Genomic DNA, 26,781 nt, shown 5'->3' with positions numbered 1-26,781 from the left:
CAACCGAGGACGAAATAAAAACTCTACTCAAAAAACAAAATCTCAAAAATACAAAAAAAAAGCAACAAAATATGGAATGAAAGTATTTCATACATTCAAAAAAGAATGTATCTTTTTAAAATATTTTCAAGAATTTTATTATTATTGCATTTTTCACAAATTGCTCCTGTCATTTCGCAGGTTTGTTCATCATTCTAAGTGGAAATGATTTTGTCAGACGTTTTGTATAAAGTTTTTATTTATCAATTTTGCAAAAAATAAAAATGCTCCGTTTCCAAAATCCAGTGAATGTGGATAGAATAAAACAGTTATTCCACTTAATCTTGTCATACATGGATTATAGACAACTCAGTGCTACGCGCCTTGTCGGCTATCAGCTCATGTACGACTCAATTTCGTGGAATAACTATTAAATATACAACCCCGATTCCAAAAAAGTTGGGACAAAGTACAAATTGTAAATAAAAACGGAATACAATGATGTGGAAGTTTCAAAATTCCATATTTTATTCAGAATAGAACATAGATGACATATCAAATGTTTAAACTGAGAAAATGTATCATTTAAAGAGAAAAATTAGGTGCTTTTAAATTTCATGACAACAACACATCTCAAAAAAGTTGGGACAAGGCCATGTTTCCCACTGTGAGACATCCCCTTTTCTCTTTACAACAGTCTGTAAACGTCTGGGGACTGAGGAGACAAGTTGCTCAAGTTTAGGGAGAGGAATGTTAACCCATTCTTGTCTAATGTAGGATTCTAGTTGCTCAACTGTCTTAGGTCTTTTTTGTCGTATCTTCCGTTTTATGATGCGGCAAATGTTTTCTATGGGTGAAAGATCTGGACTGCAGGCTGGCCAGTTCAGTACCCGGACCCTTCTTCTACGCAGCCATGATGCTGTAATTGATGCAGTATGTGGTTTGGCATTGTCATGTTGGAAAATGCAAGGTCTTCCCTGAAAGAGACGTCGTCTGGATGGGAGCATATGTCGCTCTAGAACCTGGATACACCTTTCAGCAATGATGGTGTCTTTCCAGATGTGTAAGCTGCCCATGCCACACGCACTAATGCAACCCCATACCATCAGAGATGCAGGCTTCTGAACTGAGCGCTGATAACAACGTGGGTCGTCCTTCTCCTCTTTAGTCCGAATGACACGGCGTCCCTGATTTCCATAAAGAACTTCAAATTTTGATTCGTCTGACCACAGAACAGTTTTCCACTTTGCCACAGTCCATTTTAAATGAGCCTTGGCCCAGAGAAGATGTCTGCGCTTCTGGATCATGTTTAGATACGGCTTCTTCTTTGAACTATAGAGTTTAGCTGGCAACGGCGGATGGCACGGTGAATTGTGTTCACAGATAATGTTCTCTGGAAATATTCCTGAGCCCATTTTGTGATTTCCAATACAGAAGCGTGCCTGTATGTGATGCAGTGCCGTCTAAGGGCCTGAAGATCACGGGCACCCAGTATGGTTTTCCGGCCTTGACCCTTACGCACAGAGATTCTTCCAGATTCTCTGAATCTTTTGATGATATTATGCACTGTAGATGATGATATGTTCAAACTCTTTGCAATTTTACACTGTTGAACTCCTTTCTGATATTGCTCCACTATTTGTCGGCGCAGAATTAGGGGGATTGGTGATCCTCTTCCCATCTTTACTTCTGAGAGCCGCTGCCACTCCAAGATGCTCTTTTTATACCCAGTCATGTTAATGACCTATTGCCAATTGACCTAATGAGTTGCAATTTGGTCCTCCAGCTGTTCCTTTTTTGTACCTTTAACTTTTCCAGCCTCTTATTGCCCCTGTCCCAACTTTTTTGAGATGTGTTGCTGTCATGAAATTTCAAATGAGCCAATATTTGGCATGAAATTTCAAAATGTCTCACTTTCGACATCTGATATGTTGTCTATGTTCTATTGTGAATACAATATCAGTTTCTGAGATTTGTAAATTATTGCATTCCGTTTTTATTTACAATTTGTACTTTGCCCCAACTTTTTTGGAATTGGGGTTGTAATACCAGTTTCACTATCCGTGCTACTTTCGTCACCATTACCATAATTCATAAGAATGTCCGCCACTTGTTCTGCGGTAAATCATGGATGTGGTCGCTTCCTCGAAGACGCCATTTTGAATCTGACTGAAGTCGTTGCATTACTTACAAGGCAGTAAAAGGCAACCAATCAAAAGGAAGGATTCATTCTGCCCTTACTAGAATCTGATTGGCTACAGTACGATAAGTATTGTAAGACATTTTTTATTTTTAAATGTATTATTTTTATTTATTTTGTCATGGCAACCATTATGTCATCGTTCCCGGAGGAATGATATTTAAAGGGTCCAGCACCAAATGGTTAAAGATTAATTATGTGGGCTAGATTAGAGCGTTTATCAGGCCAGGATTAAATAATGATCGGACCTTGAGACCTTGGGGGGGAAAAAAAACCACGGTAGGGATTTAAGCCTGGAATTTTCTCACACAGTGGAAGGGAAAACGTTCTTGATTCCTGTCATGACCATGGTGCACTGTACACGCCTGATGTTCTCTACAGTGGTAATCGCAGAGACACAACATTCTTCAACATGAGGAGAGGATGGATGATTAAATAATCAACAGATCATTTAGCAAAAACAAATAACACAACAATTCAGCTTTAAAAGTTATTTCACTTTGATGAGCCACGCCTTTAAACATCTGAATCGTATCCATGTCGTCCTGAATGTCATCAAAATGATGAAACTGGTAAGTAAAGGTCTTTACACATGCTGTCTGATGCGAATAAATGATGTGAAAGTGTGTAAAAGTTGTTGACGAATTTTAATGCAATTTTAAAGCTGTACTGCCTTTCAGATTTTTCAAGTGTAGGTCATAAAAAGAATTTTCCCCGACACCCAATTATTTTTGATTAGTGGACAAAAAGCTACTGAATTTGAATCACAGACTTCCAATTTTATTAGTTTTTTAAAAATAGAACAATTATTGAATTTATCTCCACGTGGCCCTAAATTCTCCGCTATTTTTTCCTGCTTCACCATGACGCAATTCAAGATATTACATCATGCATCACATGGTTGGCTTTCCCCGTTCGCGCAAGGCATTGTGGGATACAAATTTGAAACAGGAGAGAAAAATGGAGGACGTGAGTGTGCGAATGAAACATGAAAGACCGACTATAGTAACGGAAAGAAAGCGAGAAGAAAAGACGTTATGTTATATACGAAGGAAAGGAAACGCAGGAAATATCAAACTAATAAATATCGGCGCTCAGCGAGCACCTCGGTGTGATCAGCTGTTCGTTTAGCGACAGAATGATGGAACTGTCAGTGCACGCTCAAAGGGAAACCTGTAGATGGCAGTAATGCAACACTGTGGATGCCAGCTGCCATAAAACCCAAAAGAAGAAGATAAACCTGCACATACGCACACGGACTTCCTCTGTCTGCTTGACTGCGCCAAGCGAGCGATTTCATGCACATTATTTGCTTTAATCCCCTCAAATTAAATAACTTCCCAGCCACAGAATGGCCTGATATTTTGTGAGATATTACAGAAATAAACAGATATCACAATCACCACATTTCAGACGGAACTAAATTTCACCGATTTTATGAAATCGAAAGGCCGTCTCGCTTTAAGTTTTGTTTTTATTTTTAACTTGTATTGTTGTATTCTAACTTGTACTGTATTGTCATGGAGTAATTTCTGACACAAGAATTTCCTTCCGGATCAATAAAGTTTGATCTTATCTTATTAAACGCGACATGACATTGTAATGCGAGCATTCCAAAAAAAACAATCGCGTGACGATGGCGTCAGCAAGTGATGATGATGAGCTGGTGCTTATTCTTTGACAAAATAAAAGGAACAAAATTACATTTTGGGTTCATCCTATCCTGAGAAGTGCACGGAGTTTCACTGCGTGGCTCACGGACCGACTTCAGGATGTCTGTGGGTCAATGTGAGGAGTTGCTAGCTGTTTGAGATGCTAGCTCTTAAAGACACTGAGGAGCAATTTCATGGAATTTAAAGTCTCTGTCTTTATAATTTTGAGACACAAACTGAACGAGAGACTCCACCAAACCTGCAGCAGTGTGAGAACGTTTCCACAACCTGCGCCTTGACTGGTTGAACATGCGTGTTCCTTAGTGGACAATTACTACGTTCACACTGCAAGGCTTAATGCTCAATTCTGATTTTTTTGTGAAATCCGATTTTTTTGTGAGGTCGTTCACATTAACAAATATATGCGACTTGTATGTGATCCTCAGTATGAACGAAAAGCGACCTAAAAGTGTTCCGCATGCGCATTGCAGGATACGACGACGTCACACGCAGTGAGCATGGCCAGTGTTTACGGAAGTAACCTAAAGTTTCCTGTGTATGACAGTAGCCAGCATGGAGTACCTGGCGATGATGCAGTTGTTGTTGCGACGGAGCCAGAACATGCACAATAGCCTGATGTTAAGGAGGAGGTTGAGAAGGAAGAGGGCAAGGGTTTTGGCTCAGGCGTTCTGCGGGGTAGTGACTGCAACCTCCGTTCAAAGGAACGTGTGGGTGCGGAGCCGCATTGATGTCATGCGCCATGTTGTTGTAACTTTTTTTGAGAGACCCGCCGCCTACTTCAGCGCAGAATAGTGACGTTTGTGGCTTGTTGATGACGTGTAAGTCGGATGAATGCGACCTGGCGGTTCAGACTGAAGTCGCATATGAAAAGCTCGGACAGGAATCGGAATTAGGACCACATATCCAAACGGCCTGGGTCGGATTTGAAAAAATCGGATCTGTGTCGTTCATATTGTCAATAAAAGATCGGATACAGGTCACATATGGGCGAAAAAATCAGATTTGAGTCACTTCAGCCTGCAGTGTGAACATAGTGAAAATGTTAGAAAAATCGAGCTGCTTGTGAAAAAAACTAAACATTGCTTTTTCTCACACGAACATTCGTCTTTGTTGTGAAAGTTTTCATGTGTTTATGCGATGTTTTGGACCGAGTGCACAAGGAGATAAGAGGTTCTCTGAAAGTTTTCTGCATGCTGTTACTTCCTGCTTTAAAAACAAAAACAAAATGCTACAATGCAAGATGACCCAAAATACTACTTCAGAGAAAGAAGGGTCATAAAGATTCCATATCTTATCAAAACAAATAAAAATAAGTTATGTTTAAGCTTAAAATATCAGCTGGAAGGTTGGCATGCACGATTTCATGACACTAGCACCTTTAGTCTGTGGAGAAAGAGAGAGAGAGAGAGAGAGAGAGAGAGAGAGAGAGAGAGAGAGAGCGCTATTCCGGGGAAAGAAAAAAGTGTATCCTAAAACTAAGAGCCGTCAGATTGACTCCGAGTGCAGTGCAGCAACAGCCAACAGAGCAAACGCTTCAGAAAGTGATGGTGGGGCAAGAGTGAGGGGCTACAGGGCAAAGAGACACCAGTGTTCCTGCGCTGATGAACCTGACTCAGTCCAGTACCTACCAAGTGGCCCTGGGGTGCGAGAGGAGGATGTACTGGACACACACACACTGTGCTGCTGCTTCAAGAACGGACTGTCCAAGCGGCCTGGTAAACAAGGAGACAGGGAGCCCAGGGACACACGGAGACGCACAGGCATGCGGAACACACACAGGAAAGTCAGGAAAGGAAGAACGAAAGAATGCAATGAGGTTTGTTATGAGTGAGAAAGAGAAAGACCAGGTCAAGGTGGACAAATGGACGTGTGTTAAGGGACAGAGGACGTAGGGTATGAGCAACGGTTTGTTGTTTTTCAGAAGAGCAGATGTTCAGAACAGGGCCAGGATCATCATACGGTATGGAATGCATCATCATCAACAACAACAACAACAAAAATAAATAAATTTAAAAAGTGGAATGAATAGAAGAATATGGAAAATATCAGGAGGGAAAAAAAGGGAAGAGAAAGGAAGAAAAAGAGTTTGTTAGTTCTGTGTGTTCACACCCTGCAAAAATAGTCAGACTGTCAGACAGTGTGCTGAGCGTGATCTCGAGAGACCGAGACCTCAGCCTTCACAAAAAAAACCCCAGAAAAAAACCCAGAGCTACTTTAAACAAAGACAGACAGATAAACAAACAGTCATGCTTGTGTTTAATCCAGAGCACGAACTCGTGTGTTTCTGGATTACACAGGTGGATGTGTCAGGCGTCTTCTTTAAAGATCCAACTTGGATTAGTTACGATCTTGAAAGGTAAAGAGAAAATTCTGTCTGAGATAGAGAGAAAAGCAATCGCATGTGAAATGCAAAACAACACACGAGCCAGGTTGCTTTTAATTTGTCACCTGAGGACAATGTGTTATACTGAACAAGAGCGCTCTGAGAGCACAATATCCCCCGCTGGCAACTCGGCCATAACTCTGGTGAAATGCGATTGAATTGAACGAAATTGCAATATGCATATTACCGACATATAACAAGGAATGCTGCCAAGTTTCATGAAATTCCTCCAAAAATTGTGAGAGGAGTTGATTTCAGAAGGTGCGTACCCTTCCCGGGACGAACGGACATCGCCACGACATCATCCCCCTTCAGGCCTTTCGGCCAGCGGGGAATAAAAACACGTCTGAAGATACAAGGTCGCTGAAAGAAAAGCATTTTATAAAAGTATTGTATTTAATCAGATGTATGTTTTCATGTTTTAGTAATCAGTAATTTGGAAAACCTTGATAAAAAAAAAGCTCAATTCAGGAGAAAGGGAAAAAAAAAACAAGTAAAACAAACAGCCTTAAAGCTAGACTGCCTTTCAGATTTTTCAAGTGTGGATCATAAAAAGAATTTTCCCCGACACCCAATTATTTTTGTTCAGTGGCCTGAAAGCTACTGAATTTGAATCACAGACTTCCAATTTTATTAGGTTTTTTAAAAAAAAATAGAACAATTAATGAATTTAAGGCCACGTGGCCGTAAATTCTCCGCTATTTTTTCCTGCTTCACCATGACCCAATACAAGATACTACGTCATGCATCACGTGGTGGGCTTTCCCCGTTCGCGCAAGGCATTGTGGGATACAAATTTGAAACAGGAGAGAAAAATGGTGGACGTGAGTGTGCAAATGAAACAAGAAAGACGGACTACAGTAACAGAAAGAAAGCGAGAAGAAAAGACGTTATGTTATATACGAAGGAAAGGAAACGCAGGAAATATCAAACTAATAAATATGGGCGCTCAGCGAGCACCTCGGTGTGATCAGCTGTTCGTTTAGCGACAGAATGATGGAACTGTCAGTGCACGCTCAAAGGGAAACCTGTAGATGGCAGTAATGCGACACTGTGGATGCCAGCTGCTGTAAAACCCAAAAGAAGAAGGTAAACCTGCGCATGCGCACACGGACTTCCTCTGTCTGCTTGACTGCGCCAAGCGAGCGATTTCATTTCACGCACATTATTTGCTTTAATCCCCTCAAATTAAATAACTTCCCAGCCACAGAATGGCCTGATATTTTGTGAGATATTACAGGAATAAACAGATATCACAATCACCACATTTCAGACGGAACTAAATTTCACCGACCTCATGAAATCGAAAGGCTTTAAAAGGGCGTTCCTTTCCGGGGCAAATCAACACCTTGTAGGAAATGAGGTCGTTCTTCTCAGATTACAACCACGTCCCTGTGTGCAGCTAAGTGCTGTGATTGGAGCGTGATTGCATTTCAGCGTAACACAACTGCAACATTCACTTCTGACGGAAGTCAGCGTTTATTTCTTAAACACTAATCCATGACTTTTCAAGCAACCCAAGAGTGTCGGTTTCACTTTTCAGTGTGACATATTTGTCACAGGTTGTCAACCATGTTTCACGTAAACACAGTGAAATGCAATCCAGCAGCGCTGAAATGGTGCTTATTGTTTTTCACTGAACAGACATGATGTGAACGTTTTGCTTTTTTTTCTGTGTGGCACAGCTGAAAGTGCCCATGTATCGCATTTCACATTTCCTCCCCACAACCAGGGCGATTGCTTTTCTATCAGACACTGAATCTTCTTGACAAGAAAGATACACGACACTTTAGACATTTTCGAAGTCAAGGATTAGTCCAAGTGGTTTTTATCTAATCTCTATATGCTGAAGATTAGATTGCAGTGTATCAGGATTGTTACAAACAACAATTTTAACATGCACTGAGAAGAAAATTTATTATTATTATTATTATTATTATTATTAAACGTGATTATATTGGAAGACTAAGGGCAGTTGCTGGGGCAGTTGCTTGCATTATTTGTCATTTTAGCTTTAAATTTCTAAAATCTGTACTTTGAGAAATTAATCTGTTTCAGAAAGAATTTGTGACTAAATTAAAAAATGTAGCTCAAAGCAAAGCAAATTTAATGGAGCTGAATCGACTCCTTACTGATAGATCATCCTAAGATATTTATAACAGTTGTTATAATTGATGTAGTGTTTTATAGTCATTTATTTGAAATATTTAATAGTTATTCCACGAAATCGAGTCATACATGAGCTGATAGCCGACGAGGCGCGTAGCACTGAGTAGCTATAATCCATGTACGACTAGATTGAGTGGAATAACTGTTTTATTCTATCCACATTCACTGGATTTTGAGAAATAGAGCATCTTTATTTTTCTCATCTCATCTCATTATCTGTAGCCGCTTTATCCTGTTCTACAGGGTCGCAGGCAAGCTGGAGCCTATCCCAGCTGACTACGGGCGAAAGGCGGGGTACACCCTGGACAAGTCGCCAGGTCATCACAGGGCTGACACATAGACACAGACAACCATTCACACTCACATTCACACCTACGCTCAATTTAGAGTCACCAGTTAACCTAACCTGCATGTCTTTGGACTGTGGGGGAAACCGGAGCACCCGGAGGAAACCCACGCGGACACGGGGAGAACATGCAAACTCCGCACAGAAAGGCCCTCGCCGGCCACGGGGCTCGAACCCGGACCTTCTTGCTGTGAGGCGACAGCGCTAACCACTACACCACCGTGCTGCCCTAGATAATGTTCTTACCATCAAATACTTTCATTCCATATTTTGTTGCTTTTTTTGGGGTTTTGTTTTCGAGTAGTTTTTATTTCATCTTCGGTTGGTTCAGCAGCACGATCTGCCATTTTGTTTTACTCTACTCACGGTATAGGAGCTGATATCCCAGTAGTAGAGTAGCCAATCCGAGCGCGTGATTGCTCATATCCAGTGAATGTGGAGAGAATAATTAGTGATGGAACTCCTGTCTCTAAACTTCCCAGGCGAATACTAGAGGTTTTTTTTTATTCTTTTCCACCTAAAAACATTGGAATAGTCCTTTAACTCCCTCTGTTCTTTTTCATCATTTCCTTCTCCACGTGCTCTTACCGGTCCTGTGGGAGCTGATGGGTGACGTGTCCAAGCTGCTGGATACAGCTTTTTCTCTCTGCTTGAAGAACTCTCGCGGGTTGCTTGTGCGTTGGGCGATTATAGCCGCTGCTTCCTGTCAATACAAACATTTTCACCTTCGTCATCTTCTGAGCAAATACTTTTAAAGTAAAGTTCAAAAACAACAATCCTGGTATCTGCAGAACGTCCCAGAAAGAGGATATATATATATATATATATATATATATATATATATATATATATATATATAATAATGTGGCATATGTTTAAAATTGCTAGGCAGATATACAGTACTGTGCAAAAGTCGTACACCCCCCCATTTTTTTCAAACAAACGTTGTTCTAGATTTCTATTTTATGACTTCTACATTATCGAGGTAAAACATTACAAAACATTTTAGAGTTCCAAACATTTTTTTTTCCAGCACAAAATTAAATGTTACAAAAAAGAAAAATGTTTGTAATATGCCTGAGCAGCATATTACATCCATCAGAGAGCACTTTTCTTTTGAGATTAAAAAAGAAAGCATAATGAAGGCTGCTGGGTTTTGGTGCAAAATGAAGAAGCGAGTGTGGCAGCCAAAGTGTCCAGAAGAACTGTGGCTGGTTCTGTAAGATGCTCATTAAAACCTACAGATCATTTCTGCATAAAACTGCACTCACTGGACCTCAAACTACTATTTTTTTTAAAGCAAAGAGTCGTCTCACACTAAATACTCATCTCATCTCATTATCTCTAGCCGCTTTATCCTGTTCTACAGGGTCGCAGGCAAGCTGGAGCCTATCCCAGCCGACTACGGGTGAAAGGCGGGGTACACCCTGGACAAGTCGCCAGGTCATCACAGGGCTGACACATAGACACAGACAACCATTCACACTCACATTCACACCTACGGTCAATTTAGAGTCACCAGTTAACCTAACCTGCATGTCTTTGGACTGTGGGGGAAACCGGAGCACCCGGAGGAAACCCACGCGGACACGGGGAGAACATGCAAACTCCACACAGAAAGGCCCTCGCCGGCCACGGGGCTCGAACCCAGAACCTTCTTGCTGTGAGGCGACAGCGCTAACCACTACACCACCGTGCCGCCCCACACCAAATACTGACTTTGTTATATAGATTTATTACGGCTTATTGATTACTGTTTATAGTCTTTTTTAATGTTGAAACATTTAATTCCATTATTTTTAAGCCATTTTTGGTCGACAGCATTTCTTTACATGCGCTGAGGACTTTTACACAGGACTGTATGTGTCAGAATGGTATCAGACTAAGATTACTATATATAGCGTACTTATCTGAATATTTTTCTACATGATTTCAAATAAAATCTTAAATAAACTCATTTTTACATGTCAGAGAAAAACGTATGATGCAGAACAAAATTGGATTTAATAATCCTTGCTGTCTGTACCTGCTCTAAAGGTGTCAGATAAATAAATAAAGCTTCCATTATATGTTTATAATCGTGCTTTAACAATACCAACAGCTCCAAAATTATTGGCACGCCTGATTGAGACAAATATAGAGAAAAGAAAGAAAAAAATTGTCTTTTGATTAGCTGAACGATTTAAAAAAAATGTAGGTATATTTACTTTTAATAATTATTATTAATTATATTTAGTAAGTTGTTAGGCTCTTTTGAAAACTGTATAAGTAGAATTCACATGGTATTAATAATAATAATAATAATAATAATAATAATAAATGAAACAGAGGGGTACCAATAATTGTGTCAATAAATGTGATTTTTATGTGAGCTAATTTAAAAAAAATTCTTAAAATAATGTTCTTAGAATAAATGTATTCTTTCATTAAACGTTTTCTGTTATTATTTTCAGCACGAGGTTAAGTAAATGAACCACAGATTTTTTTTAATGACCTTAACCAAGGGTGCCAATAATTCTAGAATTGACTGTCGCTACCATACATGTTGGGAATAACCAACATGTATTTCATGCGTTATTTATTCTAAATGCATGGTGAACTTATTTAAGGTTAACAGTATGTTAGGAGTTATTTCCATAGCAGTTTACGCATATTGTAAAAAAAAAAAAAACCCTAACAAAAAAAAAAAAAAACGCCATCACCGGAGTGCTATTTCCGCATGCCGTCCTCGTCCCAAAACAGTACGAGGAATCCCACTGACCCATATGCAAAGCCCAGAAGACTTTCTGACGTAGCAACACAATTTGACCTACATCTAAGCTAAATTTACGTCTCGCAGCTCGTACTTGACGAGGGCTTGCCCAGAATTTGTATACAGGAGATGATAAAATAAATAATAATCTCATCTCATTATCTGTAGCCGCTTTATCCTGTTCTACAGGGTCGCAGGCAAGCTGGAGCCTATCCCAGCTGACTACGGGTGAAAGGCGGGGTACACCCTGGACAAGTCGCCAGGTCATCACAGGGCTGACACATAGACACAGACAACCATTCACACTCACATTCACACCTACGCTCAATTTAGAGTCACCAGTTAACCTAACCTGCATGTCTTTGGACTGTGGGGGAAACCGGAGCACCTGGAGGAAACCCACGCGGACACGGGGAGAACATGCAAACTCCGCACAGAAAGGCTCTCGCTGGCCCCGGGGCTCGAACCCAGGACCTTCTTGCTGTGAGGCGACGGCGCTAACCATTACACCACTGTGCCGCCTAATAATAATAATAAAGGTTGTGATAATTTTAGGGGCTCTGAAATGAACAAATCAACCTCACCTCAACCTCGGACTCCTTTTTGTCCTGAGAGAGCTCCTCACAACTGGGCTCTGTCTGAAGAAACAAGAAAAAATGGTATAACAGCAGGGGGCAGCAAAATGCAGTTTTTCCTCACTGTATCATTGGACTGTGGAGTTGTTAAACCAGCACTTCTATTGTTGGTTGCACTTGTGCCAAATCTGGAAATATGTCATATCTTGGGTGCCGACGTGTGACTATCTCTATTCAGTATGGTTGAGTGAAGAAGACAAGAAGACAAGCGAGTACGCAAAGCGCACACACTCTTACGATCAAGGCCTGAGGTCGTGACCTCTCTTTGGCCTCCTCTTCTTCTTGCATTTTCTTCCTGTGAAAAAAAAAACAACGTTTTGAGTGAAAGAAAGTGCACAAAACGAAAAGATCGAGCTGTCTGGAGTGTCCTTGCCTGTGTTCTTCAATCTGCCGCTCCCTCTCGCGGTACCTCTTCTCTCTTTCCTCCTGCTCCTTCCTTTCCAGCTCCATCCGCTCCTCTTCAAAGCGTTGCCGCTCTTCTGCTGCTTTCTTTCTTTCCTCCTCCTTCCTCAGCTCCTCTTCCCGCTGTTAGAGAGGTTGAAAATGCAAAAGGTGAAGAACTACTACTACTACTACTACTACCTACTAGAACCAGAACTTCAAGGACGTAATCGCTCATCTGGCCTGCCATCAAAACACTCATGACGACTAAAACATCAACCAGAACTGAAATGTGACCGTGTGAGAGAGGACCAACCTCCACGACAAACTGTTTACAACAGGAACATCAACAAAGTGAAAATCGACCCAAAACATTGACCAGAACTGAATTCGCATGATAAATGAGAGAGGAGATACATTTCTAGTCAGAAGAAAATGTGTTAAGTTGACCTAATGACTAATTTGTTAGCAAAAACTTGACAAAACAACAACCAAGTTTTGTGCAGAGTGATGAGTTCTTTCAAACAAAACAAGCGGAACGGAAATCCATGGAGAATTCACGGAGGAGATACGATTTAACTGAATTGTGGACGACGGATGGACGATGGACGCCACGGCATGACAATCGGCCTTATGGACAGACGAGCTAACCATGTGGCTGTGATACCATTTATAGTGAAAATGAGCAGGAATGAGAGACTTCAAGGTAATTAAAATTCTCCAGGACGAAGTGAGTGGTCAAAATCTGTCAGGGATCTGTCGGGAGGGAGGAGGAGGCAAAATTTCCATCCCAGAATGTGCATAAATACTGCACGCAAGTAAACATGTCAGAATTGAGAACTAACCAGGAATCAGATTTGACCTCAAAGGAAAAAATTACTTTCTTCTTTAAATATCTTATAATCAGTGCAGATCAAAAATATAGGCCAGAAATCTGGGCGTTTTTTTTTCCCCAAGCCACATTTGAACATTTTGAACGCTCAGCCTCCAGAACCAACTATTGATAATTGTTTTATTAAGTCAAAACGTGGCTCTTAAACCCAACCCTGCAGACATGCACTTTAAAATGACAAAGAGTTCCTCGGTCAGATCTGTATTAGTGCTTAAAAGATCAGGAACAGCGAGCTAGCTCGGGTCATGCTGAGTCACGTCTCTGTTTTAAAGAGTCCTTCATCAGATCTTCCTCACGAGCAGAGCCGTGCCACAATCGGGTCTCTACCTTGGCTTGCTCCCAGAACTCTTCCCGGTTGATCCTCTTCATCTCGATTTCGGCGTTTGTTTTCTGGTAGGTGGTGCCCTGTTGGAGGAAAGAAAACAAAAGAGCAGAAAATTTGATCTAATCTCATCGGAAACATGATTAAAGATGGACGTGATGTTTCCAATTAGCCTCCATGGGGATGATTTATTCTGAGAGTCTGGACACGTAGTACAATCAAATATTTAGTGAAGTCCAGTACTAACATCGGAATAGATTCAGCGGAAATGCTTTTCCATAAACTGAAGCTACTTTATCTGTGTTTATTGTGTGGTGAGAGCTACGCTGTCTGTGTTTATTCATTAAGTGGTTAAATGAAGAACAAGGCTTTCACAGGGATGGAGGTCATGTTAATCTGTGAGATAAACAGACGGAAAGAGCTAGACAGCTTTGGAAGGGTGTATGAGTCACTGGCCGCGCACAGAGAACAGCATTGTTTCATTTCCCCCTTTCTCCAACAACGCGGTTAGTAAGAAAATGCTTAAGTACTTCCCTCTGAAACTGAACACACTTATATCTATAAGAGCACGCACACACACACACACACACACACACACAAAGGATTCCCTCCCACCCAATGTCACGTACAACGTGCTCTGCGTTCTCCTCATCTCTCATTCGCAGGCGGCTGAGCACCGGGCTAGCGCTCGGCCCCGTCCCATTGGTCAATCTCTGCCCGATGGCTGAGGGGTCGATGTCGTCCATGCTGCTGGCATTGATGATGATGTCAACTCCCTGGAGTGAAAGAAAGAAAGTAGACAGAGAGAAAAAAACATCAACACATTCCCTGCCAAAGCACGTAACCCTCAGGCTACCCTGTACTGAATAGCAAGGACTCTGTATGTCTATATGTATATGTGTGTGTGTGTGGTACACTGGGATAGTAGTAGTGCGTTAACGCAACAGAAAGGACTTCAAAGTATCCGTGGGAGGATGAAAAGGAAAAATAGGTGAATTCAGACGAACCCCTGTGAATAAAAACGCCGTGGATGTCCAGTGTGTACAGCAGCAGATAAAGCAGCTCATTTGCACAACAAAGCCACAGTCCGGTGTGTGTGAGCACCAAGACGGATATTTACATAGTACATGCGATATCTCCGTCATCAATACTGTCATCATAATTATCTGTTATCATCCTTATTGTTCTGTTAGAATAGACCGCATCATTTGTTTTTCAGTTTTTTTTTGTTACTGTATTTATTCAAATGTACCAACGTGCATCGAGAAAAGATTCGAATCGATTTACTTTTCTCATCAATCTGTAAAGAATAGTCCGTACTAAAAATAGCCTCAATGAGGCTGGAGTTCATCCCGGCCACTGTTGTTGTGTGCGAGTTTGAAATCTGATCAATCCTATAGGAGGGGTAGCGATTTTTGTGAAATTGCACGTGATCCCTGTGTAGCCTCATCTATGGTAGGTGGCGCCACCTGGTGAACAATTCTTGTTGGAATATGTCTTTAGAGTCTTCTGGGTGAGTTTCAGTGAAAACATCATCGCAGTTTACGAACAGTAGTGTTTGGTGTGGCAAGTCACCCAAAAGTTTCAAACGCCTATAAAAATTTAAATATGACAGGCAGTGCCACCATCTTGACAATTTTTATACACATCAACCTGGGAAACATTCCATATGAGTTTGATCAAAATTTGATCACTCCTGTAGGAGGAGTAGTGATTTTTGTGAAAGTGAACAATTCTTGTTGGAATATGTCTTTAGAGTCTTCTGAGTGAGTTTCAGTGAAAACATCATAGCAGTTTACGAAAAGTAGCGTTTAATGTGACGAGTCACCCAAAAATTTCAGACGGCTATAAAATCATAAATATGACAGGTGGCACCACTGTCTTGACAACTTTTATGCACACCCACCTGGGGAACATTTTATGTGAGTTTGATTGAAATGCAGCTTTTGTAATTTGTGGATGACAGACGATGCGTGATCACATAAGCTCATCCGGCCTGGCCTGCAGCCAAATGAGCTAATAAAAATGAAACAGGGTTTCCCAAAGTAAATTTGGAAAGATATTAAAAAATTATAAAAAAAAAAAAGAAAGTCATAATTACAAAAGTATTCACACCCTTTACACAGCACATCATTGAACCTTCTTGGCAGTGTTTACAGCTGTAAGTTTTCTTGTACAGTATATGATGCTACAAGCTTCACAGAACATCTTGTGTCAGTCCAAGCTAAAGTCCTGTGGGCTCCTGAGCAGGTTTTCCACAACGATATTCTTGTATTTTGAGAATGTTCCCAAAAAACAGACAAGTGTCCCATTCCCTGCGAGAAAAAAACATCCCAAGAGCATGATGCTCCCACCACCATGCTTCACTGTCGGGCTGAAACTGTCCAGATAATGAGTGGTACCTGTTTTTTCTTCAGATATAATGTATGGTCTTCTCTTCAGTGTTCTGCCTGATGGCAGGTCCAGCTCCAACGTCCATCCGAGTTTCTAGGGAACATTACGGTAATGGTTTCCCATTGCCTACTCCTGGATTATTATAGAGGTTTTCTCCTCTCAACCATTCACACCTATGGGCAATTTAGAGTAGCCAGTTAACCTAACCAGATGTCTTTGGATTGTGGGGGAAACCAGAGCACCTGGAGGAAACCCATGCAGACACGGGGAGAACATGCAAACTCCACACAGAAAGGCCCCCGTCAGCTGCTGGGCTCAAATCCAGAACCTTCTTGCTGTGAGGCGACAGTGCTACCCAGTATACCACCGTGCTGTCCAGTGCTTGGCAATCAGGACAAAATGTAAAATTTGTTTTTCATGAGAATCATATAAGGGTGGCACGGTGGTGTAGTGGTTAGCGCTGTTGCCTCACAGCAAGAAGGTCCGGGTTCGAGCCCCGTGGCCGGCGAGGGCCTTTCTGTGCGGAGTTTGCATGTTCTCCCCGTGTCCGCGTGGGTTTCCTCCGGGTGCTCCGGTTTCCCCCACAGTCCAAAGACATGCAGGTTAGGTTAACTGGTGACTCTAAATTGAGCGTAGGTGTGAATGTGAGTGTGAATGGTTGTCTGTGTCTGTGTCAGCCCTGCGATGACCTGGCGACTTGTCCAGGGTGTACCCCGCCTTTCGCCCGTAGTCAGCTGGGATAGGCTCCAGCTTGCCTGCGACCCTGTAGAACAGGATAAAGTGGCTAGAGATAATGAGATGAGATGAGAATCATATAATGTTGTGTCTTATGTCCTGAGAGTCTTTTATGTGCTTTCTGGAAAACTCCAGTGGGACCATAATTTTATAATTGAGACAAGGGTCTTGCTCAAGAACTCAACAGTGGCAGCTTGATAGGGCTGGGATTTGAGCTCACAATCTTCTGAACAGTAGCCCGATGCCTTAAACACTGAGTCACCCTCAGATCTTACTAGATCACTAGATGCTACTGGAACTTTGACTAGAAGAAGAAAAAGGTTCTATGGCCAGAGAACACAAAAACAGAGCTTTATGGGGACTAACGTTCAGTTTGCTTTAAAACGAAGGATAGTGAAACAAAAATGTACATAATCTCCACTGCTAAGGCCAAGGGACTGTGATGTTGTGGCTATTTTTCTTCTAAAGGCACCAAGAACTTTGTTAGCGTCCATGATATCATGGACTCCATGAAGCACAAGGATATTTTTGAATGAAAATCTGTCTGTTTCTGCCAACTGGGTCATTGTTGGATTTCCCAGTGGGACGATGATAAAAAACAAATCCACGCAGAAACGGTCAAGTGACCAGCTTTTGACATGGCTGAAGAGGAGATTCCACAAGAGACGATCCAGGTCTCTGGAGGCTTTCTTTCTCCCACATCCAGGTTCAGGAGATGGAGTGTATAAAAAGCAGCACTTGTCATTCAGCACTCTACAACCAACCCCCACACCTTCACTGTAAACACCATGCAGAAAACCATGTTAGTCATCTGCAGACATCATCCTCTTCCTACTACTGCCTGTTATATACAGTATCTCCTTGCGCAGACACACTTTGATGACCGCCCACGGATTCTATGAATTTTCTCATCTGAACAAGCACAGTTTGGACGTGTGATAGACGGCTGAGGTATAATGGACTCATAAAGATGCAACACAAGCAAAAAAAAGTAGGAGCTGTTATGTCACAGGGTATCATTTCAGAAGACATGGCATGGTACAAAGAAGGTTTTAACAGGAACAAAACAAAACAGGGTTAGTGGGTTCAGGTATAAAATTTAAAAGGTGCAGTATGTAATGTTTAAAGGTCTTCGTAGACTGATCATATTAATTTGATCATATCAAAGATCATATGAACGAAGTGTACATGACATGACTTTAGCCCCAATTTCCTGGTCGCTGGATAATTGAGGCTTGGTGACAAGAACAGGGCTGAGGAATAGCCAAAGAGAGTCTGAGAACAAATCGAATTCATCTGCTGTCATGCACAGCAGATCCCTGAATCCGGTTTATCTTTTGTCTATTTGTGTGCGACAAAATGCCAGCAAAATAATAACAACTAAAGTCATGGTGATTTGCACAGTGGTTTGACCTGAACAAAATAAAAAAAACTGATTGAAAAAATCATGAAAACTGACAGAGTTATAAGTGATTGAAAAAACACCCATTTTTCATGGATTATTCCGGATCAGTGATCCAGATCAGCACCAAAAGTCAATGCAACGTAATTCAGCCCAGAGGTATTCTTCATGTGAAATTTGGTGGTGATTGGCTTCAAACATGAGGGAGAAATAGCATCCTAAAATACATTAGGATAATAATAATAATAAAAGGAAGAATAAATTAAAACGATCCTGAGTGAGAGGAACAATTTGCGCTACCGCTGCTAGCGCTAATTAATAATAACAATAATAATAATACTTCGATAAGAAGTTATTATTTGTGGTGTCAAACCCAAATGGTTAGAAACAGCAAAAATAAAAACAAACACAGCATGACTCCTGGTGGTAGACAGTATAAACACCTTTCTACTCGTACACCGTATCTCCAGGTCTCTTTACAGAACCGACCGTACTGCCTGTGCCTCCATAGTTTTGTCTTTTTGCACTCAGGATAACACATCTATTTAGATTTTTATGGACCAGAAATTAGCTCCACCCCCAGTTGGATCAGCTGTGCCCTTTTTGTCAGAAAGTGACTCACAAGGCAGAAATAGCTGATTTGTTGGTAAACATGCTTTTCAATATTTTACATTACAGTCGTTTAGCAGATTGCTTTTATCCAGAACGATGTACAATATACCCAGAGCAGCCTGGGGAGCAGCTGGGAGTTAGGTGCCTTGCTCAAGGGCACTTCAGCCATTCCTGCTGGTCCAGGGAATCAAACCAGAGCCCTTTTGATCCCAAAGCTGCTTCTCTAACCATTAGGCCATGGCTTCCCACATGGCTGTGGACTACTGTATTTTAAATGACTATAATTTGGTGTAAAAATCACAACCCTGTCAGCCTGGTCACTAACTTTTCTGCGCTGCTCTTCCTCCACTGGAAATTTTCATACAGTGAGTATGGGGCAGACTGTGAGTTGGCTTAGTGGTTAGCGTGTCCACGTCTCGACCGGGAGATCGCAAGTTCTACTCGTGGTCGAGTCATACCAAAGACCATCATAAAAATAGTACCCACTACCGTCTGGCAAGGCACACTGTGATACAGATGTGAGTGGGGAAGTCAAATTCTCACGATTACCAGAGGACCAGCCCCTTACTGTAACGGTGAGAGGCCAAGGGCTATCGAAATGGAGATAGGTGCCACACCCATACGCCTTAAAGAGTTAGCTAGTACTGGGAGAGGAGACTGACTGGGAAGACCAGATTCTGGCGTGAGAGGGACTTTGACTTTTGAGTATGGGGCAGCGTGATTCCTGCCCCAGTGGTCCTTGTTGCAATTCCATTTTTGGCCACTAGGTGCAACAATAAGTCAAGTCAAGTCAAGTTTATTTGTATAGCGCTTTTAACAATAAACACTGTCGCAAAGCAGCTTTACAGAATTTGAACAACTTAAAACATGAGCTAATTTTATCCCTAATCTATCCCCAGTGAGCAAGCCTGTGGCAACGGTGGCAAGGAAAAACTCCCTCAGACGACATGAGGAAGAAACCTTGAGAGGAACCAGACTCAAAAGGGAACCCATCCTCATTTGGGCAACAACAGGCAACATGACTATAACATTAACAGTTTTAACATGAAATCAGTTTCGTTGATGTTATAAACTCTTCACTGATGGAAACTTGTGCAAAACTGTTCATGACAACTGCAGTCCTAAAGTTAGCAAGTCAACTGTAGTCCTCAGTCATAAAAGCATTACTGTAAGAGTCCAGAGCGTCTTCCAAGTGTGACTTTCAACTGTCCACATGGAGCCGTCCTCCACAGGAATGATGCGATGATACTCCAACCAGACACAGGGCACCAGGATGGATCAGGCAGATCTGAGGAGCAGAAGAAGTCAGCATCCCGATCTCAGGATTAACATGTCTCTGTCTCAGAAAAAAAATCTGTCTCAGAGGGACAGATTTTTTTTTTTTTTTTTTTGGGGGGGGGGGGGGGGGGGGGAACACAGGTTGTTAGGTATGGCCAATGTCACCTAAATAAGTAGGAAGAATATACATATTGCACTAAGTACAAGCCAGGACTCCGGCAAAACTAACTATTACAGCATAACTAAAAGGGGAGAGCCAGAAGGTAACACAGGCATGAGGGAGCTCTGGGACATAAAGCAGCAGCCACTACACCATCAACAAACTCGAGTGAGCAAGTGAGGGGGGACTGACAGCATCCATACATCCCAGTTTACCAAAACACTCTGTCTGAGGATCCTCCAGATCTACTCCTTTACCTCATAAACACCATTAACAAAAGGCTTGACTAAACAGATATGTTTTCAGCCTAGACTTAAATGCTGAGACTGTGTCTGATTCCCGAACATTACTTGGAAGGCTGTTCCATAACTGTGGGGCTTTGTAAGAAAAGGCTCCGCCCCTGATGTAGCCTTCACTACACGAGGTACCAGCAGATAGCCTGCACCTTTTGATCTAAGTAGGCGTGGTGGGTCATAGAGGACCAGAAGTTCACTCAGGTACTGTGGAGTGAGACCATTCAGTGCTTTAAAGGTCAATAGTAGTATTTTATAAATCAATACAATATTTGATTGGGAGCCAATGCAGTGTGGATAAGACAGGCGTGATGTGGTCATATTTTCTAGTTCTAGTAAGGACTCTTGCTGTTGCATTTTGAACTAACTGGAGCTTGTTTATGCACTTATTGGAACATCCAGACAGTAAGGCATTACAATAATCCAACCTGGAGGGAACGAAAGCATGAACTAGTTTTTCCGCGTCATGCAGTGATATTAAATTTCTTATCTTAGCAATATTTCTGAGATGAAAGAAAGCTATCCGGGTAACGTTATCAATGTGAGTTTCGAATGAAAGACTGGGGTCAATAATCACTCTGAGGTCTTTTACTGCTGCACGTGAAGAAACAGAAAGGCCATCCAGAGTTACTGTGGAATCAGAAAACTTATTTCTAGCTGCATGTAGCCCGAGTACAAGTACTTCTGTCTTGTCAGAGTTAAGCAGAAGGAAGTTAATAAGCATCCAGTGTCTAATGTCCTTAACACATTCCTCATTTCTATTAAGCTGGTGTCTCTCATCAGGTTTTGCAGAAACATACAACTGTGTGTCATCAGCATAACAGTGGAAACTAATACAATGTTTACAAATAATACTACCAAGAGGGAACATATATCAAGAAAAAAGCAGTGGACCCAAGACAGAACCTTGTGGAACACCAAACTTTACCTCAGTATGTCTAGAAAAATCACCACTTACATCAACATACTGATCAGTTAAATAAGAGCTGAGCCAGGAGAGGGCCGTTCCCTTAACTCCCACAACATTTTCTAGTCTATCCAGAAGAATGGAATGATCAATGGTATCAAATGCTGCACTAAGGTCAAACAACACAAGCAGCGAGACACAGCCCTGATCAGACGCCAACAGTAGGTCATTTACTACTTTAACCAGTGCTGTCTCTGTGCTATGATGAGGTCTAAATCCTGACTGATACATTTCATGGATGTTATTCCTATGTAAATATGAGCATAACTGCTGTGCCACAGCTTTTTCAAGGATCTTGGAGATAAAGGGGAGGTTTGATATTGGCCGATAATTGGACAGCTGACAGGGATCAAGGTCAGGTTTTTTAATCAGGGGTTTGATAACTGCTAGTTTAAAGGATTTGGGTACATAGCCAATCCTAAGAGAAGAATTTATTATTTTTAGAAGCGGTTCAATTACTTCAGGTATTATCTGTTTGAATTAGGGTTGCCAACCGTCCCGTATTGGGCGGGACATCCCGTTTTTTGGGTAATTTTAATTTGTCCCGTCAGGGACAGATCCTGCCCCTCACTCCAATGCTGTGGTGTAAATCGCGTTATTGCCGTGAGAAGCGCTATTACCGCGAGTCACGGTCATCTGCAATTTAAAATCATTCACTGTCAAAGGCTGCCATATCCTGAATTTTTAAGCTATACTGACAAAATAGGCATCAAATTAAACTAGAGCAGATGGTGCAGCCAGTGGATACAGCCTAACTGTTCGATAAGGATAGCAGATAGCTTAAAAAAAACCTTCCGAAACAGGATAGACCTCAGCCTATAGAAGGGGAGCTTTTCTGCCTCACTCCTGCCTTTGTAATGTCTTTCTCTCTTCTTCTTCTGCTATGAAGCATTGCAGAAGGTTCTTAGGGTTTTCAAATGGACAATTAAGCAAATATCAGAGTTTTACAGCTACAGCAAATACTTTTTCAGGTAATGACATTGCCTTCATAAATATGGCCTGATGAATTATTTGGCCAAAGTTTAAAAGAGAAAAATGAGACAATAATATTAGAATTGTTTGTTATTTTGCATTAAGTTACTTAAAAATATCCATTAATTGGTCTATTAATTTTTAAAAGCTCTATTTTAGAAATAAATTTGTAGTGGCCTACATTTGAAACCCTCACCTAAAGGCAATTCGGTAACTATTTTGGGGCGCTGGGGTGCGTGTACAGGGCCTGTACCAGTACTTGTCCGCACCCGGAACAAAGTGTCCCTCATTTGGATATGAGAAAGTTGGCAACCCTAGTTTGAATAGGCGTGTAGGTAAGGGATCTAGTACACAAGTTGAGGCTTTTGATGCGGAGATTAATGAAAGTAATTCAATTTCTCTAAGGGGAGTAAAACATTCTAATTGATGATCTGATACAGTTATATTGTTAACTGCAGGGTAACTTACACTACGTTCACACTGCAAGGCTTAATGCTCAATTCCGATTTTTTTGTGAAATCCGATTTTTTTGTGAGGTCGTTCACATTAACAAATATATGCGACTTGTATGTGATCCTCAGTATGAACGTAAAGCGACCTAAAAGTGTTCCGCATGCGCATTGCAGGATACGACGACGTCACACGCAGTGAGCATGGCCAGTGTTTACGGAAGTAACCTAAAGTTTCCTGTGTATGACAGTAGCCAGCATGGAGTACCTGGCGATGATGCAGTTGTTGTTGCGACGGAGCCAGAACATGCACAATAGCCTGATGTTAAGGAGGAGGTTGAGAAGGAAGAGGGCAAGGGTTTTGGCTCAGGCGTTCTGCGGGGTAGTGACTGCAACCTCCGTTCAAAGGAACATCAAAGCCATGTTGTTGTAACTTTTTTTGAGAGACCCGCCGCCTACTTCAGCGCAGAATAGTAACGTTTGTGGCTTGTTGATGACGTGTAAGTTGGATGAATGCGACCTGGTGGTTCAGACTGAAGTCGCATATGAAAAGATCGGATAGGAATCGGAATTAGGACCACATATCCAAACGGCCTGGGTCGGATTTGAAAAAATCGGATCTGTGTCGTTCATATTGTCAATAAAAGATCGGATACAGGTCACATATGGGCGAAAAAATCGGATTTGAGTCACTTCAGCCTGCAGTGTGAACATAGTGTAAATTGACCGTAGGTGTGAATGTGGTGTGAATGGTTGTTTACATTATCTGACCTTAAATTAGTAGTTTGAATTTTTTGTCGGTGTGGCAGCGGGGGCGTGGTCAAACGCCGGTCTGTGACAGGAGGGTGGAGCCGGGGAAGGTGAGTGGCAGAATCGCGACACCTGAGGATAATTAACCTGTGTTTGTGTGTGTGTTTTCCCAGTAACCGCTCCCTATTTAAGGAGGCAGAGAGAGAGGAGAGGGAGCGCAACCCGGGACCAGACAAGTGTGTGCGTGTGAATGAATGAACGGTATCATACTGAAAAGTTGTAAAAATAAATCGCCTGTCTGCCTCCAAACGCTGTCCTGCCATCCTCTGTGCTCCACCCACACTCGATACGCGCTACAGTGGTGCCGAAACCCGGGATAAGGTGGAGCACCAACCCAGCAGCCCCATGGAATCCTCCCCGTTCGCGGACTTGGTCCACGCCCTCGCCACGGCTCAGCAGAGCCAGCACCAGGCACTCGTCACGCTCCGAAAGGAGCAGGAGCGCCGCTTTGAAGCCCTGGTGCTGGCCCAGCAGGAAGATCGAGAGGCGTTCCGGCGTCTCCTCGCGTCGGCGGGGTCCACCAGTGCCCCGGCCGCGGGCCCGTCTCCCCTCACCATGACCAAGATGGGCCCGCAGGACGACCCCGAGGCCTTCATCACATTGTTCGAGCAGGTCGCCGAAGCCTCGGGGTGGCCGATGGAGCAGCGCGCGGCGCGCCTCCTCCCCCTCCTGACGGGAGAGGCGCAGCTGGCCGCACTACAGCTCCCCGCCGACCGCAGGCTGGCCTACGCCGACCTTCGCCGGGCTGTCAGGACAGCGGACGGCAGCATCTTCTTTCTCCTCTCCTCTCTCTCTTTCTCCCCCCCCTCCTCCCGTGTCCCGTCCTCGCCCCATTCCCCCACCGCGGAGGCGGGGGCCGGCTCCACCCCAGCCGGCCCGCCGCACCCGTGGTGCCCTCCCGTTTCTCCCTTCTGTGTCTGTCTCTCCCCCCCTCAGGTGAGTGAGCCCCAGAGCACAGCTGCAGAGGGAAGGCCCGGGCCGGTTTGCTGGCGCTGCGGGGAACCGGGCCACCTGCAGCAACAGTGTGTAGCGATGGAAGTGGGGGCGGTGGTGCGGATCCCCGACGCGCCAGAGGCTGCCCTCGATCGGGCCGGAGCGTATCGCATACCGGTAAGTGTACAAGGGGCTACATATCAGGCGTTGGTGGATTCAGGTTGCAATCAGACCTCAATCCGCCAAAGCCTGGTGCAAGGCGAGGCATTGGGGGGAGCACAAGGGGTGAAGGTGTTGTGTGTGCACAGGGATATTCACAGCTACCCGTTGGTGTCGGTCCACATACATTTCAGAGGGGAGAAATCGATAGTGAAGGCGGCGGTTAATCCTCGCCTTACCCACTCTTTGATTTTGGGGACTGATTGGCCGGGATTTCGGGGTTTAATGGCACGCCTAGTAAAGAGTGGGTCCTGCCGGTTAACAGGGGAGGGTCCCGGTGTCGCTTTGGCTGGAGCTGCGGTTGCAGAGCCGTCTACGTCATCTCCGCGACAGAGTGAGGAGCCACCGGCCCCTCCTCTTTCTATTGGGGAATCCCTCGCGGATTTCCCACTGGAACAATCGCGAGACGAGACTCTGCGACACGCGTTTGACCAAGTGAGAGTAATCGATGGTCAGACGCTCCCGCCGGGCACCACCCCGTCCTTCCCCTATTTTTCCATTTTGAAGGATAGGTTATACCGAGTGACGCAGGACACTCAGACGAAAGAGCGAGTCACCCAATTGCTAATTCCAAAGAGCCACCGGGAATTGGTATTTCAGGCGGCTCACTTTAATCCCATGGCTGGACACCTCGGGCAGGATAAGACACTCGCCCGGATAATGGCCCGATTCTATTGGCCGGGGATTCGGGGCGATGTCCGTAAGTGGTGTACGGCATGCCGCGAATGCCAGTTAGTAAATCCAGCGGCCATTCCAAAAGCGCCCTTGCGCCCCCTACCATTAATCGAGACCCCGTTCGAAAGGATTGGGATGGATCTCGTCGGGCCATTAGATCGGTCAACACGAGGGTACCGCTTTATATTGGTTCTGGTGGACTATGCAACGCGATACCCGGAAGCAGTGCCTCTTCGCAATATCTCAGCACGCAGTATTGCGGAGGCCCTCTTCCACGTCATCTCCCGGGTTGGAATCCCGAAAGAGATTCTGACTGACCAAGGCACCTCGTTTATGTCACGAACACTGAGCGAACTGTATGGGCTACTGGGTATTAAGCCGATCCGCACCAGCGTTTATCACCCACAGACGGACGGTTTAGTTGAACGGTTCAACCGCACCCTCAAGAATATTATCAAAAAATTCGTAAGTGAGGACGCACGTAACTGGGATAAGTGGCTCGAACCCTTGTTGTTTGCAGTGCGAGAGGTCCCCCAAGCCTCCACGGGGTTCTCCCCGTTTGAATTATTATATGGGCGTAAGCCGCGCGGCATCTTAGATGTACTGCGGGAAAATTGGGAGGAGGGACCTTCACCGAGCAAAAACGAAATTCAGTACGTTATGGATCTGCGCGCAAAACTCCACACGCTCACCCACCTAACTCAGGAGAATTTGCGGCAGGCCCAGGAACGGCAAGCCCACCTGTACAACAAGGGCACGCGCCTTAGAGAGTTCACTCCGGGAGATAAGGTACTTGTCCTGTTGCCCACGTCGAGCTCCAAATTAATCGCCAAGTGGCAAGGACCCTTTGAGGTCACACGGCGAGTCGGGGACGTCGACTATGAGGTTAGGCGAACGGACAGGGAGGGGGCGCTACAGATCTACCACCTCAATCTGCTGAAACTTTGGAACGAGGAGGTCCCCGTGGCGTTGGTGTCGGTAGTTCCGGAGAAGGCGGAGCTGGGGCCGGAGGTCCAAAAAGGGTCATTGGCATCGCGTACCTCTCCGGTCCCCTGTGGAGACCACCTCTCCCCGACCCAACTCACGGAGGTCGCCCAGTTGCAGGCCGAGTTTTCGGATGTGTTCTCGCCCTTGCCCGGTCGCACTAACC

General features: G+C 43.5%; 1 protein-coding gene across 2 annotated transcripts in view; it reads right to left on the bottom strand.

Annotated features, from left to right (window-relative positions):
• The window catches only part of dbn1 (drebrin 1), a 162,995-nt gene that overhangs the window by 21,831 nt on the left and 114,383 nt on the right, over positions 1 to 26,781 (bottom strand). For both annotated transcript variants that reach the window (XM_060936490.1, XM_060936489.1), the window contains exons 5-10: positions 14,362 to 14,508; positions 13,738 to 13,815; positions 12,511 to 12,662; positions 12,375 to 12,432; positions 12,087 to 12,140; positions 9,339 to 9,453 (exon numbers count right to left, since the gene is read on the bottom strand). In XM_060936490.1, the coding sequence (XP_060792473.1) occupies positions 9,339 to 9,453; positions 12,087 to 12,140; positions 12,375 to 12,432; positions 12,511 to 12,662; positions 13,738 to 13,815; positions 14,362 to 14,508 (604 nt within the window). The remainder of the gene's footprint in view (positions 1 to 9,338; positions 9,454 to 12,086; positions 12,141 to 12,374; positions 12,433 to 12,510; positions 12,663 to 13,737; positions 13,816 to 14,361; positions 14,509 to 26,781) is intronic.

The sequence above is a fragment of the Neoarius graeffei genome, chromosome 12, assembly GCF_027579695.1.
Source record: "Neoarius graeffei isolate fNeoGra1 chromosome 12, fNeoGra1.pri, whole genome shotgun sequence".
Taxonomy (NCBI): Eukaryota; Metazoa; Chordata; class Actinopteri; order Siluriformes; family Ariidae; genus Neoarius; species Neoarius graeffei.
Note: the sequence above shows the minus strand (reverse complement) of the source record. Positions and strands in the feature narration are given on the sequence as shown.